General features: G+C 50.4%; 1 protein-coding gene across 6 annotated transcripts in view; it reads left to right on the plus strand.

Annotated features, from left to right (window-relative positions):
* Window positions 1-19,728, plus strand: part of TMEM63B (transmembrane protein 63B) — a 29,618-nt gene that overhangs the window by 2,083 nt on the left and 7,807 nt on the right. For 3 of the 6 annotated variants that reach the window (XM_074397852.1, XM_074397853.1, XM_010333936.3), the window contains 12 exons: window positions 5,558-5,740; window positions 6,007-6,086; window positions 6,318-6,356; window positions 7,319-7,409; window positions 9,164-9,201; window positions 10,124-10,266; window positions 10,368-10,419; window positions 10,892-11,000; window positions 11,664-11,734; window positions 18,130-18,210; window positions 18,685-18,808; window positions 19,558-19,691. In XM_074397852.1, the coding sequence (XP_074253953.1) occupies window positions 5,582-5,740; window positions 6,007-6,086; window positions 6,318-6,356; window positions 7,319-7,409; window positions 9,164-9,201; window positions 10,124-10,266; window positions 10,368-10,419; window positions 10,892-11,000; window positions 11,664-11,734; window positions 18,130-18,210; window positions 18,685-18,808; window positions 19,558-19,691 (1,121 nt within the window). In that variant the 5' untranslated portion in view covers window positions 5,558-5,581. Of the gene's footprint in view, window positions 1-1,739; window positions 2,957-5,557; window positions 5,741-6,006; window positions 6,087-6,317; window positions 6,357-7,318; window positions 7,410-9,163; window positions 9,202-10,123; window positions 10,267-10,367; window positions 10,420-10,891; window positions 11,001-11,663; window positions 11,735-18,129; window positions 18,211-18,684; window positions 18,809-19,557; window positions 19,692-19,728 lie in introns of those variants that run through there. The other 3 variants (XM_074397851.1, XM_074397850.1, XM_010333937.2) reach the window with 3 other exon arrangements.

Here is a 19,728-nt window from a genome sequence, read left to right on the forward strand (position 1 = left end):
GGTTCAAATTCTACCTCTACCATTCTTCAGCTGTGTGACCTTGACAAGTTACTTAACCTGTCTGAACCTCAGTTTCCATTAAAAAACTACTTAAGCCTGTAATTCTGGCACTTTGGGAGACTGAGGCAGACAGATCACCTGACGTCAGGAGTTCAACACAAGCCTGGCCAACATGGTGAAACCCCATCGCTTCTAAAAATAAAAAAAATTAGCCAGGCATAGTGGCACACACCTGTAATCCCAGCTACTTGGGAGGCTGAGGCAGGAGAATGGCTTAAACCTGCGAGGCGGAGGTTGCAACGAGCCGAGATTTCACCACTGTACTCCAGCCTGGGTAACACAGTGAGACTCTGTGTCAAAAAAAAAAAAAAAAAGTGTGGTTACTACCACCTCTTTACAAGGTTTATCATGGGGATCAAACAAACAAGGTAACAGAAGTAAAGAGCTTGGCATCCTGCCTGGTAGTTGATCAATAATGGGTTATCGCCTCTGAACTTCTGACCCATCACTCTCCCATGCCTCCACCTCCCAGGCTGCTGCAGATGGATAGGGTATGTTCAAAGAGTGAGAATATTTCATGTCACTCAGTGGTCTTGTCCTTAACACAGTGTAAATTTAGGTCTAAATAAGAAGCCCAACATGACTGAGGGGCTCTGTCATATTTCTATCACGTTAAATTCTGTGTTTTTATCTTATTTCTATTTTTACCAATTTTCTTTCTCTAAGCCAACCCCTTTTATTCCACACCTTATTAATAACAATAGCTAATTTCTGGAGCCCATTATATGCCTTGAACTATATTAAGAGTTTTATGTAAGTCATCTTGTTTAATCCCCAGAACAACGACACAACTGGATTATTGTCCTGTTTTACAAATGAAGAAACTGAGGCCCAGGGTGACTAAGTAATTTGCCCAGGTTAGAAGCCTGGTCTGTCACGTCCTAGAGTCTGTGCTCTTAACCATCAGACTGTGGTGCCTGTCCCCTACACCTGCCTCAGAACCTGAAATCACAAACCCAAGGCCTGAGTGGAGGGAAGCTACAAGCAAGAGGAAAGGCAAATGGGTAGAAATAGGGTAAGGCATTTCTCCAGAGTGGTAACTGGCTGCCTCCGGCTGCCTGGTGGAAGTGGCTCTTCTGTTTGCAGATATCTCTGCAAAGTGTAGTGGTTAAGAGCATACACTTGAGCCAGGCAGCCTGGGTCCATATCTGGGTCTACCACAGACTGGCTGTGTGACCTTGAGCAGCTCATATAACCTCTCTGTACTTCAGTGTCCTCCTGGGGTTGTGATGCGGGGTAAATGAGTTATATTTACAAAGTGCTTACAACAGTGCTCGACACAAAAGAAGAGTTAAAAAACATTTAATACATGTGTTATTTTACTACTTTTTTTTTCTTTTTCTGTTTTTCTTTTTTCTTTCTTTTTTCTTTTTAGACAGGGTATCTTACCTGTCACCCAGGATGGAGTGCAGTAGCACGATCTCAGCTCACTGCAGCCTGGAATTCCCTGGGCTCAGGTGATCTCCCACCTCAGCTCCCAGAGTAGCTGGGACTACAGATGTGCACCACCACACCCAGCTAAATTTTAAGGGTGTATCTTTTTATAGAGACAGGATTTTGCTGTTACCCAAGGTGGTCTCGAACTCCTGGGCTCAAGTGATCCTCCCACCACAGCCTCCCAAAATGCTGGGATGACAGGTATGAGCCGCTACCATGCCCGGCCTTTTTTTTTTTTTTTTTTTTTTTTCCTCAAGGCAAGGTGTTGCTCTGTTGCCCAGGCTAGAGTGCAGTGCATGACCATAGCTCACTGCAGTGTCCCAACTCCTGGGCTCAAGGGATCTTCCCCACTCGCCCTCCAAAACTGCTGGGATTATAGGGGTGAATCACCCCACCCTGCCTACTACTACTTTTATGCTTACTTGTAGACACATTCTTACCTATCCCTCTGAAGTGGGTAGAGGGTATTCGTATCTCTTTATTACAGATTGGAAGACTGAAACTCAAGTTACATTTAAGTAACAGCTAGTTTCCGTCTTCACCTCCTCCCCTCACACCACACGGCCCTGCTTTGATCCCAAGCCCTAACTTAAATCTTGTCCAGTAACTAAAAAGCATATAATTTGGCCGGGTGCAGTGGCTAACACCTGTAATCCCAGCACTGTGGGAGGCTGAGGCGGGCAGATCATGAGGTCAGGAGATCAAGACCATCCTGGCCAACATGGTAAAACCCTGTCTCTACTAAAAATACAAAAATTAGCTGGGTGTGGTGGCAGGTGCCTGTAGTCCCAGGTACTTGGGAGGCTGAGGCAGAAGAATTGCTTGAACCCAGGGGGTGGAGGTTGCAGTAAGTGGAGATCATGCCATTGTACTCCTGATCACAGAGTGAGACTCCTTCTCAAAAAAAAAAAAAAAAGCTTATAATTTATAGTTCTCCAATCCCTACCATACACACACTCTTTAATGGTAAAATAAAACCTTAAGTTAGCTAGAAATAAAATCCTCCATCACTCTCTCTACACATTTCTAGCTAAAGCCTCAATATCAGACTAGAGAAAGTCTGGGTTATTGCTGGTACAGGCACCTTCTGGAGTGAAAGAACTGCCACCTCCCTTCCCCAAGGTATTCTCCCTGTGTCTTCCGTCTTCTCAGCTGCTCAGGCCAATGCTGGCTTTGAGAGCAGCTGCCCTTGATGAAACAGCCCAGCAACCCCGCCCCCACAATTAAAAGCTTGGAGTAGCCCTGTCTACCAGCGGAGCTGCCAGCCCAAGCTCCACCCCTTACCTGTCCTGTCACTGTGCAAGTTGCTTCCCCTGCTGGGTTCTTGCTTTCTCCCTGTAAAATGGGGATTGCGATCTGAGTGCGCCCTGCCTTCCTCCCGTGCAGGTGGGAGCATTAATGCAGTTGTGGAGGGAAGAGTGCTTTGTGACCCTAAGGAGGCGGGCAGCAGAGGAGCATGGTGATTTCATTTACTAAGCATCTACCTAGACCCTCATCCACCCTGCTGGATGGATGTAGAAGCTTCCAAAATTTTCTACCTTTCTTTGCTGTGGAGAAGACAGGAGGTGATGGGAATGGTACTCTGGGACTTGTTCTCATTTCATTCTGATCTGGTGGAGCCTTGGAATTCAGAGAGAGAACCAGGCAAGGGGTGGGAATGGAGTGTTGAGATTGCTGGAGTCTGTTGGAGTTGAGAATTGAAAAATGGGGGCCGGGTGCGGTGGCTCAAGCCTGTAATCCCAGCACTTTGGGAGGCCGAGGCGGGTGGATCACGAGGTCGAGAGATCGAGACCATCCTGGTCAACATGGTGAAACCCCGTCTCTACTAAAAATACAAAAAATTAGCTGGGCATGGTGGCTCGTGCCTGTCATCCCAGCTACTCAGGAGGCTGAGGCAGGAGAATTGCATGAACCCAGGAGGCGGAGGTTGCGGTGAGCCGAGATCGCGCCATTGCACTCCAGCCTGGGTAACAAGAGCGAAACTCCGTCTCAAAAAAAAAAAAAAAGAAAAGAAAAATGGGGACTAGTTGGAGCGCCCCCGCCGACCCAAGATACCTATACCTACCTTTAACCTGCCATAGTGCCCCAGGGTTCTGTGCATCTTATGTTTACATACCCAGGCTCCCAAACACACCCATATTCACACCCCCACTTCGAAGCCAACTGCTCCCTTCATTTCCATGGACTGCCATGCAGTCACCTTGCTCCTCCTGCACGCAGGTCCACACATCAGTGCACATTTACATACCTGGGCACACATATTTCCACATGCCTGGACATGCACATTTCCACAGCACCCTCAGATTCTCTGACCTGAGAACATTTAATGAGCATTTATAAAGCTTTCATGGTCTGCCGAGTCCCATTCTAGGTACATCAGAAAAACATCGTGGTGCCCTAAAAAGTGTTCTAGCTCTAGAAAGAAGGTGAGCTAGGTTTGAGTCCCAGGTCCCTCATTTTATTAGTGACTTTGGATCACTTAACCTGAGTCCCTGTGTCCTCACTTTAAAATGTCATGACACTCAACTCAGGATTGTCCAGGATTAAATGAAATCACATATATATTGAAACTGAGGACACTGGACAAATGGTGTTTGATACAATTACTAAATTCGTGTGTTTTTAAAGGCAGCATATACTGGAAAAGGGGGAGGCATAACACACCGCAGTTATTCCTTTAGTCTTCCTAATCCAGGCTTTGCAGAGACTCCCTGGAACCAAGTGAAACACATAAACAGCTCCATCCTCCCCTCCGAGGGCTTATACCTCTTGCCCTGTGGTTGAAGTGTTGGGAAGAGGCAGGAGAAATCCTGTGAGTCACCCCGGGGGGCTAAGAGACCCTACTCCCAAAGTTGTAGTCAATGTTTCTAGTTTTGTTGTTTTCTTTGTCTGGTTTTCCTTTTTCTTCCCTGAGGACTTCCCCCTCTCTCCGGCCCCAAGGCAGAGCTTCACTGTTGTCAGCAGAAGGGTCCCCCAGGGGCCCCCCAGTAAAATGGGTGGGGCAGTGCTGCATCTGCCAAGGCCACACTTCTCTGCCATCCTGGGATCCTCCCCAGGGCCCCTCTCTGCTCTGTCCCCATGCACTTTGAGAACCCAGGTACTCAGGCTGGCTGCCCCTTCCCTCCTCCTCCTGCCCACCCCATCCACCCTGAACATCAGTGCAGCCGGCCGGTGGCAGGGAACCAGGCAGCACCCTGGCTCCCCGGGCAGGCTAAGAGGCCCCCACCCATTCTCCCCTCCTTTGCCAATGGAAAAGCTCGCTGGAGGGCATAGCTTTCCCAGCCTGCCCTGCTTCAGAGGCAGGAGCATGGCACTCTGGGAGTTGTAGTGCTCATAACACTCAGGTAATCCCTGAGCAAATAACGGGAGAGAGGAGAATGGTATAGGGAAGAGAAACAAGAATATGCAGGAGTGGCTGGAGCCAGGCAGATAACTCAAACCCAGAAGTCCTGCTATTTACTTGACTTCCTACTCTGACCCATTGTTGAACCTAAGCCAGTTATATTGAGGTGATTAACAGAGTTCAAAACTCTAAGCAAATGAAATCATGCCATTTTTCTAATAGGCACAGAAAGAAGAGATCAAGATGAGGCAGCTGGCTCCTGACCCATTCTCCCCTAGCGTGGAGACCCCTTTTCTTACCCTTGAGTCCTCAGGCCTAAGACCCATCCCTGTCTTCCCAGGCTCAGCTCCAACCCCTGCCCTAAGACAGAATTAGAGGAGGAGGGGAGGGGGGAAAGGGTGGGATAGGGAGAGATTTAACTAGATGTTAGAAAATCACAGACACCTTCCAACTTAATGAAACCAGCCTCCTCAGTCCAAGCCTGGAATCTGGGCTGAGTTCCCCAGACCCAGGATGGGGTCACAGCCAGAGAGCCAGTGAAGGTAAATCCATGTGACTCAACTCTCCCCTCCCTAGGCCCTTATCTCCAGAGGCCAGAGCTTCCATCCACCCAGGCAGCCTGGTGATCTGCCCTCACTGCCCCCTCCCCACGCCCACCCTACCAGGCCATGAAGGGGATGGGGGCAAGCCCAGCTGACTGCTCCACCCTCTGCCCAGGAGGACCATGCGGCAGTAGCAGCCATGCTGCCCTTTCTGCTCGCCACACTGGGCACCACGGCCCTCAACAACAGCAACCCCAAGGACTACTGCTACAGCGCCCGCATCCGCAGCACTGTCCTACAGGGCCTGCCCTTTGGGGGCGTCCCCACCGTGCTGGCTCTCGACTTCATGTGCTTCCTTGTGAGTGTCTGCTGCCACCCCTTACTTTGGCATCTGTGCCCTGTACACACCTGGCAAACACCTCCAGCTCTAACCACCCTCCCACCTGCCCCTGGCTTCCCAGACTTAAATGCAGGAGGAATTCCCATCATCCAGCCCAAGCCTTGCCTTTGACCATTCACCCAAGCCAGGGTCATCCCCTTCTAAGACAAGATTTTGGACCCTCTGCTTCTGCCCCATAGTCCAGCAGGTGGACAGCCTCTGCCAACTGCCCCCTCTTCCCTCAGGCACTGCTGTTCTTATTCTCTATCCTCCGGAAGGTGGCCTGGGACTATGGGCGGCTGGCCTTGGTGACAGATGCAGACAGGTAAGGGTCTGGGACCCTCCCTCCAGCTCTTCACACACACATCTTGCTCCACACTCCTCAGGAATAGGAAGGAGCCAGCCCTCTCTCATTCCCCTTTGCTGGGGGGATGAAAAGGGACTAGTCCCAGCGTGGGCATGGGGGCAGAAGGGCCTTAAGTTGGGCCTCTGTTCCTCACCCATCCCCAAGGACTCTCCCCCGCCCCTGCTAACCCTGTCTGTTCTCTGTCCCCAGGCTTCGGCGACAGGAGAGGGACCGAGTGGAACAGGAATAGTATGTGGGGCACCAGCCCCCTCATTCCCACTAAACCAGCTTTCCCTTTTCTTCTCTCACGCTTCTCTTCTCTTCCTGCCAAGTTGCTGGTTTCTCTTTGCAGTTTTCTCCTCTGCAGGCTCATGTTTCGGATTAACGCAGGCGGTGTGCTTTGCAGAGCAGGGGGCTCCCCAGCTTGTCTCTGCCTCACCTCCCCTTCATCTCTCCCTCCGGCTCCCTGCGGGGGAGAAGTCCCTCCCTTTGTGCCCCTGCCTTTGCAGCCCTTGTTGGCTGGAGGAGAAGGGCTGTCCTCCAGGAAATCCTCAACACAATCACACAGAGACAAGATTGGGTGTCACCAGCAGCTTCTTGTCCCCTAACAGCTAGATCTTCATATTCCAGGGTTCCCTGCTCATCTCTTCTGGAGGCCTGGGAGGGGGGCTGCCCAAGGAGTCCCCCGTCTGGACTTTTTTGTCACTTTGTCATCTCTGTCTATCGGATTGGAGTTGGAGTTGCAAAAGCTGTTGAGGTCAGGGAAGAGGGAGGGTAGGGTCCCTCTCAGGAGACCTGACAGTCTCCCCAGCTCTTCCAGGTTCTCCTGGTCCATCCTTTCCTCCACCTCCTCATTGCTCTTTGCATAATATTGACTCTGTTGCCTGCCCCCAGCCCCCGGCGGTCAACTCTGGAACTGCAGGGCCCTTTGGCATTCTTGCTTCAGCCTCCTTAGGGTGATGATGAAGATAACCTCCTCCCTCAAGGCCCCACTGCCCAGCATCCGTGCCCATCTCCACTGCTACCCTGAGTCCCTCTGAAAGGAAGAGGCATATTTGAAGGAAGTAGGGTAGAGAGCAGTCACTCCTCCCTGCTTCAGCCTCTGCGCTTCCTATGCCTTCTATAGCCCTGGAGCTCTGGAGCACTCAGCCCTGATCCCCTGGGGCTCAGACTCACCAGGCTCTCTAATCTCTCATCTCCCTCACCCCCAGTGTGGCTTCAGCTATGCACGGCGACAGCCATGACCGGTATGAGCGTCTCACCTCTGTCTCCAGCTCCGTTGACTTTGACCAAAGGGACAATGTGAGTACTCTCCCCCAAACTTCTTAGCCCTCCATCGCACCCCCAGGGCACATGGGCTGAGAAGTCCCTCACTGTCAGTGATGTTGGAGTCAGGAATGCTGGTTTGGCCTCCTCCTCAGCAAGGAAAGTGATTCATCCAAGGAGCCACAGGATGACCCCCCTGGCCCAGCACTCCTGGCTCCTGTCCTCTGTGTCACAGCCGCCAAACTAGCACAGCTCTAACATTCATGAATTACCAACTTTGTTTGCTACAAAGAGTTCTGTGCCCACATCTGCTGATTAATCTTAAGGCCACCTTTTTTCCTTAGTCATGGTTTTAGAAATAATAATATGCCCTCCAGCCCCGCCTAGCAAAACAAACAATCTGTCAGGTTGCTCAGAGGTTACAGGTGGGTGGCCCTGGCTCTGTGGGGCCAGTTGACCTGCTTGTAGATTGGAGCTGAGTGCCAGTGGTCCCTTTTAACAAGGCACATGAATGGCAGTTCCTAACACACCCCAGACCCCCTTTCGTGTCAGACCTAACACAAAGGTGTTACCTGCCTGGCCCTCCATCATTAATTTGATGAGAGTGAGGGGCCTAGTCAGAATGATAATCCTCAGACACTTGGTGGCCTGATCAGTCCCTCTTAGCCTGCAAGTCCTAGGGATGGCAGCTCTTCCAGCAATCCCAGCAGAAGATGGCTGTCAGCTTCCTGAGTTGGACTCATACTGGTAGGTGGCAAAGTTGTCACACCTACTAGCCAGAGGGGTCCAGATGGCCCCCAGACTCAGGTGATCTTGGCAACAGGTAGCATGGTCCTGAATCATGGCTGAAAGGCCCTTTCTCCCCCATCCTGTGTTACATCTAGACCTTCTCCTGGATGGAGTGCCCTCTGCCCAGCCCCGCTGAATATCCCCACTCTCTGCCTTACAGGCCTGGAGGGTGGATGGGGGAGATTTTTTTTCTTTTTTTAATTTTTCCCTGAGATGTAATCTTGCTCTGTCACCCAGGCTAGAGTGCAGTGGCACAATCTCGGCTTACTGCAACTTCTGCCTCCTGGGTTCAAGCAATTCTTCTGCCTCAGCTTCCCAAGTATCTGGGATTACAGGTGTGCGCAGCACCACACCCAGCTGATTTTTGTATTTTTAGTAGAGACAGGGTTTCACCCTGTTGGCCAGGCTGGTCTCGAACTCCTGACCTCAGGTGATCTGCCCACCTTGGCCTCCCAAAGTGTTGGGATTACAGGCATGAACTGCCGGCCCGGCTGGAGGTGGGGATATATCTTGCTGTTCACAGTGACCCTGGGCTTTAGTAAATAGCAGGAATTCAGGCAGCAAGGCCCTCTTCTCTGCTTTTGGTAACCATGTGTAAACTCCTATTAGCTGGAGGTCTGGAGGCCTTGCTAACCTTAGAACCCCAAGCTCCACCCATCCCACCCTGGCCCACATAGCCACAGGGTAAAATTGGAGAAATCTGTAGATCTGGACATGAAGATTCACTGATAACCCTGTTTAGCGTTGGCCTTTTTCCTTTGAGGGCGGAGACCTTCCCTATCCCTCTCTCTCCCCGTTTTTGGGGATAAGCTAGTTCCTAGGGTATAAGGATTTTTTTTTTTTTTTAGTGAGGGGTGTGGAAGCTGTGCCTAGAGGTAATTATGAGAAAGGTGGATGGGACTTGGTCCTCCCATGGGGGAGGGTACTCACATTGTCCCTTAGGAAGAGAGGTTCGGGTTGGTGGGCTCAGGACTCCCACTGACAGCCCTCTGTTCCCCTAGGGTTTCTGTTCCTGGCTGACAGCCATCTTCAGGATAAAGTAAGTGGACTCATCTTCAAGCTCTAAAGAAAGAGAGAAACAGAAACTTCAGAACCTGGCATCTCCCTACGAAATTCAGAAGCCAGCAGCTTTCAGGACCTTAGCGCTCCTCGACACCCCAGCACCCTCCTCCCTGCTCTGGGAGGCCAATCCCTGGGGGCCCCAACCTCTGTTCTCCCCTGAACACTCACTTGACCCCACAGTCTCCTCTGTGGTCCCCCTGCCTGGGGGGCCAGCTCTGCCCTCTTCTCTCCCTACCCTGCCCCACCTTAAGAGGTGGAGCCCCCCCTCAGCCTCTGTACAGCCAGGGGGTGGGGGCAACAGTAGGCTGGGAGCAGCCAGCCAGCAGCAGGCAGAGCCCGTGTCCAGCAGGCAGAACTCAGGAGATCCAGCCAGAGTCCAGCAGGCAGGCAGTGAGCGCTGAGAAAGTCAGGAAGCCGGGACAGGTTAGCACTGCCACCTCCCACTCCCTCAGGCCTCCCCCAAGGGTTCCGCGCTTCACTGCGCCAGTCTCAGCCACACCCATGTGCTGCTGCCCCTCCTCCCATCTTCCTTCACTTCTGCCTCTTTCTTTCACCACTCCTCCTCCTCGCTCCTCTTCCTCCCTCCTCAGATACTCTTCTTTTTCTTTCCCTTTTCTCTGCATTCCTCATTCTTTTCTTCCCCTTCCACTCTCTGGAGTCTCTTCCTTCTTTTACCTCTTTCCTTCCAGCCCTCTCCCTTCATCCCTCTCCTTCTCCATGCATTTCTCCTTTTTTTTTTTTCACTCCCCTCTCTCACAGAAAGTAGGGGTCTGAGAAGTCCTATTTCAACCCTATAGTACTGCCAGATCAGCTGGGGTTGGGGTCAGGGCAGGCAAGTTGCAGCCCCCTCCTCGCCCTGGTCCTAACCTAACTCCTCTGTCCACTCCGTATGGCTGCAGGGATGATGAGATCCGGGACAAATGTGGGGGCGACGCCGTGCACTACCTGTCCTTCCAGCGGCACATCATCGGGCTGCTGGTGGTTGTGGGCGTCCTCTCCGTAGGCATCGTGCTGCCTGTCAACTTCTCAGGGGACCTGCTGGGTCAGTGAGGGCCAGGATGGCTGGGGTGGAGAAAGGATGGGGCTGGAGGGGATGTGCTCTGACCCCACCATCATCCTCTTTCTCTTCCCACCCCCCCCCAGAGAACAATGCCTACAGCTTTGGGAGAACCACTATTGCCAACTTGAAATCAGGGTAAGGTTCGAAGCTGGTTGGCCACACCATGGTCTACAACCAGAGTCTGGGCCATGACTTGAGGCAGGGAGGAAAGGTGGCTGTGTTGGGATCAGAGGCTACAGGAATGGCTGTGGGTCCCTGAGGGCTTGGGTTGGAGACAGAAGAGGGAAATGCCTGCTGAGGATCCCCTAAGGATGGCAGAAGAGGAGAGTGAAATCTCAGGAACCAGGGAGGGTCAGCTGGGGCAGTTGGAAACACTGTGGCCAGCGGGTAGGGCATAAAGAGATGACCTGTCAGGGACATTTTCATTGGAATGGAAGAATCTTGGGGTCTAGGGGATGTGGGATGTGGGCCTGCCTTGTGAGGAGTCAGTGCCAGAAAGCTGGTGGCAATAGAGGGCCCTATCTGTATCAAGGGTTTGACACTGGCAGGCTGGGGTGTCAGTGTAAAAGCCCCAGCGTCTTCCATGTATCCTTTCTGCTCCTCCCAGGAACAACCTGCTATGGCTGCACACCTCCTTCGCCTTCCTGTATCTGCTGCTCACCGTCTACAGCATGCGTAGACACACCTCCAAGATGCGCTACAAGGAGGACGATCTGGTGCGTGGAGCAGAGCCCCGGTCCTGCCCCGCCCCCAGCCTCTCCCTTCCCTTCCCTGCAGGCCTCTCTTGTCTCAGCCCCGAGAGGTGTCAGCTGGGTTTGAATGCTGGCACAGCCGCTCAGGAGCTCCCATACTACAAGTTACATAACCTCCTAAGCCACAATTTCCTCATTTGTAAAATGGGATAACAACAGTACCTCTCCCAAGGTTGTGGGGAATACGCAGAAGTGCTGGTGCTGTGCCTGGCACTTGGGGAAATAGCTGTGGTTGATATTAGGATAGTAATATTCCTTCCCCTTCTACATTCACTCACCAAGCCAGAACCGGACACCTACTCCATGCCACCCACTGTACTGGGTCCTCGGGATCTAAGGATCTGAAAGTAGTACCCGCTTCGTCTGCCTCTATAAGCCTCAAAGTGCACAGGACTACGTGACTCTTCTGTTAGACTCACTGCCTGATTTCTATTAGAAACACTCCCCTGCTTTCCCTAGGACCTGACTTATCCTTTAGGCCTCCTCCCACCCATCTGTTCCTCTCTGCTCACCTACTTCTCTACCCCCCAAAACAAAGCCTCCTTCTCCAGTGCCCCCCACCCCCCACATCCTCTGGCTCCACTGGGATCAAGCCTCAGAAGGCAAACCCACTCCCCTGTCACCCAGGTGAAGCGGACCCTCTTCATCAATGGAATCTCCAAATATGCAGAGTCAGAAAAGATCAAGAAGCATTTTGAGTGAGTAAGCCCCCCAGGCTCAAGCCCTGCAGTAGAGTCTTCTCTGCCTTTGAACTCCAAGGATATCCTTATACCCTAACCTGGAGCTCTGCTGTGGGTGGGATGGAGATTAGACCCAGGAAGAAATGTCCGATTCCAGGGTGGTTTAGCACTTGGGCTGGGTGATAGGCCCCTTTAAGAATAGGAGAAATGGGGTAAATATTTGAAGAGGGAGTCATTCAAACCCCCTTGTCTCCCAACCTCCTCCTGGCTTGGGCTGGGTCATAGGTTGTTGACCTAGGGTTCACCGGAGTACATACCTTCTTCAAAGTTATAAGCAGCATTCTGGAGTTTGTGTGCAGACATGACAGGGAGAAGCTCCTTAGTTTCCAATGGTTTCCAAGGAGTCCAAGAGAACTTGAACTGTGTATTTTTTGAGGCTTTTTTAGCTCTGGAACCATGTCTTAGGGTGGGAAGAGCAGACCTCCAGGACTGCCCAGTGGCCAGAAAATAGAGAAAAGGGATGTGGTGCTACGAGGCAAAGAGGGAACTCACCTGGTCACCCCATGGCTAGGGATGCACCTTGGGGCGCAGCTCATGGGGTGGGGAATCAGAGTGAAGGGCCCTTCCATGGGGGTGTGTAGGGATGTAGGGACAATCTCTATTCCACAGGATTAGGGCTGCTCTCACACATTCATCTGTTGATGCAGCAAACTTTCTCCAATGCTGTTAGTCATGTTACTGTGGTGGGCTTTGGGACTGTAAAAAATGAGTAAGTCCAGGCATGGTGGCTCATGCCTGTAATCCCAGCACTTTGGGAGGCCAAGGTGGGCGGATTTGAGCCCAGAAGTTGAAGACTTTCCTGGGCAACATAGTAAGACCCTGTCTCGTGCCAGGCATGGTGACTCATGCCTGTAATCCCAGCATTTTGGGAGGCCGAGGCAGGTGGATCACCTGAGGTCAGAAATTCGAGACCAGTCTGACCAATATGATGAAACCTAGTCTCTACTAAAAGTAGAAAAATTAGCCAGGTGTGGTGGCATGCACCTGTAATCCCAGCTACTTGGGAGGCTGAGACAAGAGAATCACTTGAACCCGGGAGGCAGAGGTTGTAGTGAGCCGAGATCTGCCATTGAACTCCAACCTGGGCAACAAGAACAAACCTGTCTCAAAAAAAAAAAAGAAAAGAAAAAAAGAAAATGCAGATGAAAGTGGCAGAGTTTAACTGAATGACTCCCATCTATAAAAAAGAAAAAAGGAAAAGAAGAAAAAAAGATCCTGTCTCTACCCAAAAATACAAACTTAGCCAGGTATATTGGCATGCGCCTGTAGTCCCAGCTAGTTGGGAGGCTGAGGTGGAGGATCGCTTAAATTCAGGAGATTGAGGCTGCAGTGAGCCATGTTTGCACCACTGCACTCCAGCCTGGGTAAATCAGAGCAAGACCCTATTCAAATGTTTCAAAAATTAAAAAATAGAAGAAGCCATGCACAGTGGCTCACACCTGTAATCCCAACACTTTGGGAAGCTGAGATGGGAGGATTGCTTGAGACCAGGAGTTTGAGACTAGCCTGGTCAGCAGAGTGAGACCCCATGTCTTAAAAATAATTTTGTGGTGGCTCACGCCTGTAATCCCAGCCCTTTAGGAGGCCAAAGCAAGCAAATCACAAGGTCAGGAGTTCAAGACCAGCTTGGCCAACAGGGTAATACCCCGTCTCTACTAAAAATTAAAAAAATTAGCCAAGCATGGTAGTAGGTGCTTGTAATATCAGCTACTTGGGAGGCTGAAGCAGGAGAATCACTTGAACCCAGGAGCCAGAGGTTACAGTGAGCCAAGATAGCACCACTGCAGTCCAGCCCAGGCGACAATGTGAGACTGTCTCAAAAAAAAAATAATAATAATACAAGATCATTGAGGGCTGGGTGTAGTGGCTCATGCCTGTAATCCCAGCACTTTGGAAGGCCAAAGTGGGCAGATCAAGAGGTCAGGAGTTCAAGACCAGGCTGGCCAATATGGTGAAACCCCATCTCAACTAAAAATAGAAAAATTAGCAGGGTGTGGTGGCACATGCCTGTAGTCCCAGCTACTCAGGAGGCTGAGGTAGAAGAATAACTTGAACCCGGGAGGTGGCAGTTGCAGTGAGCCGAGATTATGCCACTGCACTCCAGCTTCATTGACAGAGTAAGACTCCATCTCAAAAAAAAAAAAAAGAAAAAGAAAAAAAGATCATTGATTTTCTCACGGGGTTCATAGTATGGAGATCAGCTTTAGGAGCTAGTCCAGGATCTGATCAGAGATTGCTCTGAGGTCATTCTGTGGTCTGAATCAGGAGCTGGCCAGTGGTCATGATAAGGGACAGTGGTGGTCTGGAGCATGGCCCAGACTAAGGTTGAGATTTGGGCTCAGTCCACCATCAGAATCAAGGTTTAGGCCAGGTTTGGTGGCTCCTGCCTTTAATCCCCTTGGGAAGATTGCTTGAGCCCGGGAGTTCAAGACTAGCCTGGACAACATGTCGAAACCCCATCTCTACAAAAAATATAAAGATTAGCCAGGCATGGTAGCGTGCACCAATAGTGCCAGCTACTCAGACAACTGAGGTAGGAAGATGGCTTGAGCCCAAGATGCTAAAGCTGTAGTGAACTGTGATTGCGCCACTGTACTCCAGCCTGGGTAATAGGGCGAGATCTTGTCTCAAAAAAGAAAGAAAAGAATCAGGGTTTAATCTGAGGTCCAGATCTGTCAGTTGGCCAGAATCAGAGAGTTTCCTCATTGTCCTGGGTCAGGCCAGTGTGTGATCCAATCAGAGACAATGTTTGGGCAGAATTGAGAGTGAGCATCTATCTGGTCAGGGTCAGATTCCAGAGCCTCTGTTAGATTAAGGACTGCTTTGTGATCAGCATCAGTAGATGGATAGTCATTCATACTATATGCAATTATTGATGACCTTCTATGTGTCAGGCACAAATAAATTAGAAACAAGTCCCTGCCCTCATACAGGTTATAAAACAGCAGTTAAAATAGATCATTCTTGGTCAGTATGAGAGAACTATTTGGGGTCCTATCTGGGGTTCAAGCTGTCATCAGCATTAAAGGGCACTCTGGGGCAGGATTACGAACAGTGTGTACTCAGAATTAGGTGACATCTTTTTTTTTCCTTCTCATATCATCTTTTGTAACAATGAATTAGATGACATCTTAATATTAGCATACAGTTGGAATCAGTTGTCATCCTGTATTGAGATTTTTTTTTTTTTTTGATACAAATGTCTAGTGAGCACCTGCTATGCGTCTACATGGAGAAGAGCTGGGGGTATAGCAATAAACAGCAGAAGACCTGTCCTCATTTGCTTACCTTTTCGTGGGGAGGGGCAGACAGTGAACAAATGAACTGTGTCAAATAGGGGTAGGTGCTAAGAAGAAAACCACAGCAGGGAAACCACAGCAGGAAAGTGGGCAGGGCAAGAGGGGTCGGGAAGGGTTGCTATTTCTGATGGGGTGGACAGGGAAGGACTCTGACAGGGTGGCATTTGGAGAGAGACCTGAGTGCAGTGAGAGAGGGAACCCTACTAGTCAACCGTCTATTCATTTACCCCACATTTATTGTACACCTACTATGTGCTTCATGCCTGGGAGACAGAATAGAACCAGACATGATCAGTGCCCTTGGGATGCTCAAGATCCTAGTTGTGTTTCAGGGTTGGTCTGTAGTTTTGTTTAAGAGAGGTCCACCTATAACCAGGGGTAAGGGAGACTCTTAACTGGAGTTTTTTTGGATTACTAGGATGAGCATTATGGAGTAGCCATTTCATTGATTTGCTCATTCAGCACATGTGTATTGAACACCTATTATATGCAAGCTGTTGGGACAGGGCTGGGTACATGGTGAGGAATAAGAGACAACCCTTGAGCTCACTGTCAGTATTAGGCAGGGCTTGTGGTCCAAGTCTGTGGTCCTTCTGGATTGGAAGATTGCCTCCGCAAAATTAGGGGATATCTTGTGTGCAAATCAAGGGGATTGTGTGGTTGGATTTAGAGGATTAGAGATTAGTCTAGTGAGAATGAGCGCTCACCCTTCCAAAGGGGAAACCTAAAATGGTTTGAGGAACAGTATTGGAGGAAAGGTCTTTAGCTTCCTGGGAAGTGCATTTCAAGAACCCTATCCCAGATTTAAGCTTCCAAATTCTCATGGGTTTATGAGGTCTATCTTAGTGCTTTAGAACAGTAACTCATGCATTCAGTACTTGGTGGTCCTTCATGAAAAAAAATTTTTTTTTTTTTTTTTTGAGATACAGTCTCACTCTGTCTCCCTGGCTGGAGTGCTGCTATACAGTGATGTGATCACAGCTCACCGCAGCCTTGACTTCCTGGGCTCAATTGATCCTCCTGCCTCAGACTCCCAAGTAGCTGGGACTACAGGCACTAATCACCACACCTGGCTAATTTTTTTTTTCTTTTTTTAGAGATGGGGTCTCACTATGTTGCCTAGGCTGGTCATGAACTCCTGGCCTCAAGCAATCTTCCTGCCTCAGCCTCTCAAAGTGCTGGGATTATAGGCATAAGCCACTGTGGTCAGCCTAAAAATTTTAATAAAATATAAAAAGATGGGGACTCAGTCTAGATTAAGGATTAGGATCAAAGAACAGTGCGTGATCAAATTTTAAAATGAACTACTGGCTGGGTGCAGTGGCTCACACCTGTAGTCCCAGCACTTTGGGAGGCTGAGGCGGGTGGATCACAAAGTCAGGATTCCAAAACTAGCCTGGCCAAGATGGTGAAACCAACCCCACATCTACTAAAAATATGAAAATTAGCCAGGCATGGTCGCACGTGCCTGCAATCCCAGCTACTAAGGAGGCTGAGACAGGAGAATCACTTGCACCCAGGAGGTGGAGGTTGTAGTGAGCTGAGATCACACTGCTGCCCTCCAGCCTGAGCGACAGAGCAGGACTCCATCTTAAAAGAAAAAATCTATTAGGCCGGGCACAGTGGCTCACACCTGTAATCTCAGCACTTTGGGAGGCCAAGGTGGACCGATCACCTGAGGTCAGGAGTTTGAGACCAGCCTGGCCAACATGGTGAAACCCCATACTAAAAATACAAAAAAAAAAAAAAAAAAAAAAAAAATTAGCCAGGTGTGGTGGTGCACACCTATGATCCCAGCTCCTCAGGAGGCTACAGCACAAGAATCACTAGAACCCGGGAAGTGAAGGTTACAGTGAGTCGAGCACACCACTGTATTCTAGCCTGGGCAACAGAGTGAGACTTTATCTCAAAAAAAAAACAAAAAGAAACTTTCCAGTACTTTGGGAAGCTGAGGCAGAAGAATCACTTGAACCCGGGATTCAAGACCAGCTGGGTATCACAACAAGACCCCATCTCAAAATATTAAAACAAACTGAATTATTCCTTCACTCAGCAAGCATTCCTCAGGCCCTGCCAGGTAGCAGGTACTAGTGAGACAGTTTATCTCTGGTCAGTCTGAAGTCAAGGTAGAGATGAATCTTGGGTCAGGGTTAGGGGGTCAGTCTTGGGTCTGGGTTACAGGTAAATTTGGGGTGGGCTTAAGGGTCAGTCTTTGGCCAGGGTTGGAGGTCAGTCTCACCCTGGTCAAGGGTCAGGATCAATCTCTTGTCTGTCTTGGGCCAGAGTTAGAGGTCATTTTGTAGACTGGGCTGTGGGTTGGTTGGGGTCAGTCTGTGGTCAAGGCTAAGTGTTAAGACTGTGACCGTGTCTTCTGGAAACAAGGTTAAGGAAATATAGCCTATGACTAGACACAGTTTCTCTCAACCTAAGGTCACAGTCCTGGGCAAGAATCAGACCATAGCCCTGGCTTCCCTAGCTGTATGCAGTGTGTCCCACACATCCTGGTCCACCAGCCTAGCCTGCACTCACACAGTCCTCAGACCTTCTGCTCCCACTTTCCTATTCAGATAAGCATGAGGAGGAACTCAAAGCTTTATTCTTAGGGAACTCTGAGTTTTGTAGACTAAGAAAAAGGCAGCTTGAATTGGACATGTGTTTTTTTTGTTTGTTTTGTTTTCAGATGTAGTCTTGCTCTGTCTCCCAGGCTGGAGTGCAGTGGTGCAATCTTGGCTCACTGTAAGCTCCGCCTCCCAGGTTCAAGCAATTCTCCTGCCTCTGCCTCCTGAGTAGCTGGGACCTACAGGCATGTGCCACCATGCCCAGCTAATTTTTGTATTTTTATTAGAGTCAGGGTTTCACCATCTTAGCCAGGCTGGTTTTGAACTCCTGACCTCAGGTGATGTGCCTGCCTTGGCCTCCCAAAGTGCTGAGATTACAGGCATGAGCCACCATGTCTGCCTGGAGCTGTTTCTTGAAGGTGATGGGGTCATGGATGAAAAGCAGGGGCAGGTGGGTGGAGCCCCTGCACAAGATGATACATGGACTGTGTTTCAGGGAGGCCTACCCCAACTGCACAGTTCTTGAAGCCCGCCCGTGTTACAACGTGGCTCGCCTCATGTTCCTCGATGCAGAGAGGTAAGGGGCTGGGTGCAGGGGAGGGTGACACCAAGGGCCCCCTGCCATTATGGAGGACATCTTGACTACAACACAGGCTCCCCTTGAGATTTTTCCTAGGGCATTTGATTTTAATTCAACTTGGAGTGCTGGTTAATTCAGCTCTGGAAAGAGCAAGGCCTGGAGATTAGAGTTTGTTGTGAGTGGAAGCGGGGGGTGGGGGGGGGGAGGGGGCCATGGTCCCCACTGCATCTGAGGACATGCCCTTCTTTGCCTACAGTGTGAGAAATATAGGCCAGCCTGCAGGAATGAACTTCTGGCCCTCTAGGGATGGGTGGGGAGACCTTGGAATGTGGCCACATCTGAAGCATATGTCCTAAACAAATTCAAGAACAAAACAGCCCCTGTCCTTGGGGAGTGAGCTAGATGACCCCCAAGCTGAGCCAGCCCCAGCCCCAGATGCATGGTAAGTGACCAGGCACCTGGGTCCCACAGGAAGAAGGCCGAGCGGGGAAAGCTGTATTTCACAAACCTCCAGAGCAAGGAGAATGTGCCCACCATGATCAACCCCAAGCCCTGCGGCCACCTCTGCTGCTGCGTGGTGCGAGGCTGTGAGCAGGTCCGACACGGGCTGGCTGTTGGGTCTGGGAGGAGCTGGGTGGGTTCTAGGGAGGCAAGGCTGCAACGCTGCCTTCATTGAGTCCCCCCATTCGTGGAGTCCTTGAAGCCTCAGTTCCCACTGTTGGGTTTGTCTGTTGTCCCTGGGTCTTCAAACCTCAAATTAGAAGATGTCAACAAAAAAGACAATGTTGTACTGTACCCACTGACTCTGGGGCTTTGAACAAGTTGCTTACTGCTTGGCACCCTAGTTTCCTCATGGCGTTAATGTTCCTACCTAATGAGAGTGTTGTGAGGATAAAGTGAGTAATACATGTAAAAAAGTTTAGAGGTGCCGGGTGCTGTGGTGCATGCCTGTAATCCCAGCACTTGGTGAGGCTGAGGCATGCAGATCACTTGAGCCAGTAAGTTTGAGACCTGCCTGGGCAACATGGAAAATCCTGATCTCTACAAAAATACAAAAATTAACCAGGCATGGTGGTACATACCTGTAGTCCCAGCTACTTGGGAGGCTGAGGTGAGAGGGACACTTTTCATTGGGAGGTTGAGGCTGCAGTGAGCTGAGATTCCACCACTGAACTCCAGCCAGGACATCAGAGTGAGACCCTGTCTCAAAAAAAAAAAAAAAAAAAAAAGTGCTTAGAGGAGCAGTGCCTGGCTTGTAGGAAGCCTCAAGTCAGTGTGGGCTGGATATGCAGGCAGCAGCCTGGCTCTCCAACTCGAGGCCCTGTCCCTCACCCTCCCACACAGGTGGAGGCCATTGAGTACTACACAAAGCTAGAGCAGAAGCTGAAGGAAGACTACAAGCGGGAGAAGGAGAAGGTGAATGAGAAGCCTCTTGGCATGGCCTTTGTCACCTTCCACAATGAGACCATCACCGCCATGTGAGTCCCCAACCCGGCCCTCATCCCTGAGCAGCCT

The sequence above is a fragment of the Saimiri boliviensis genome, chromosome 4 (assembly GCF_048565385.1).
Source record: "Saimiri boliviensis isolate mSaiBol1 chromosome 4, mSaiBol1.pri, whole genome shotgun sequence".
Classification (NCBI taxonomy): domain Eukaryota; kingdom Metazoa; phylum Chordata; class Mammalia; order Primates; family Cebidae; genus Saimiri; species Saimiri boliviensis.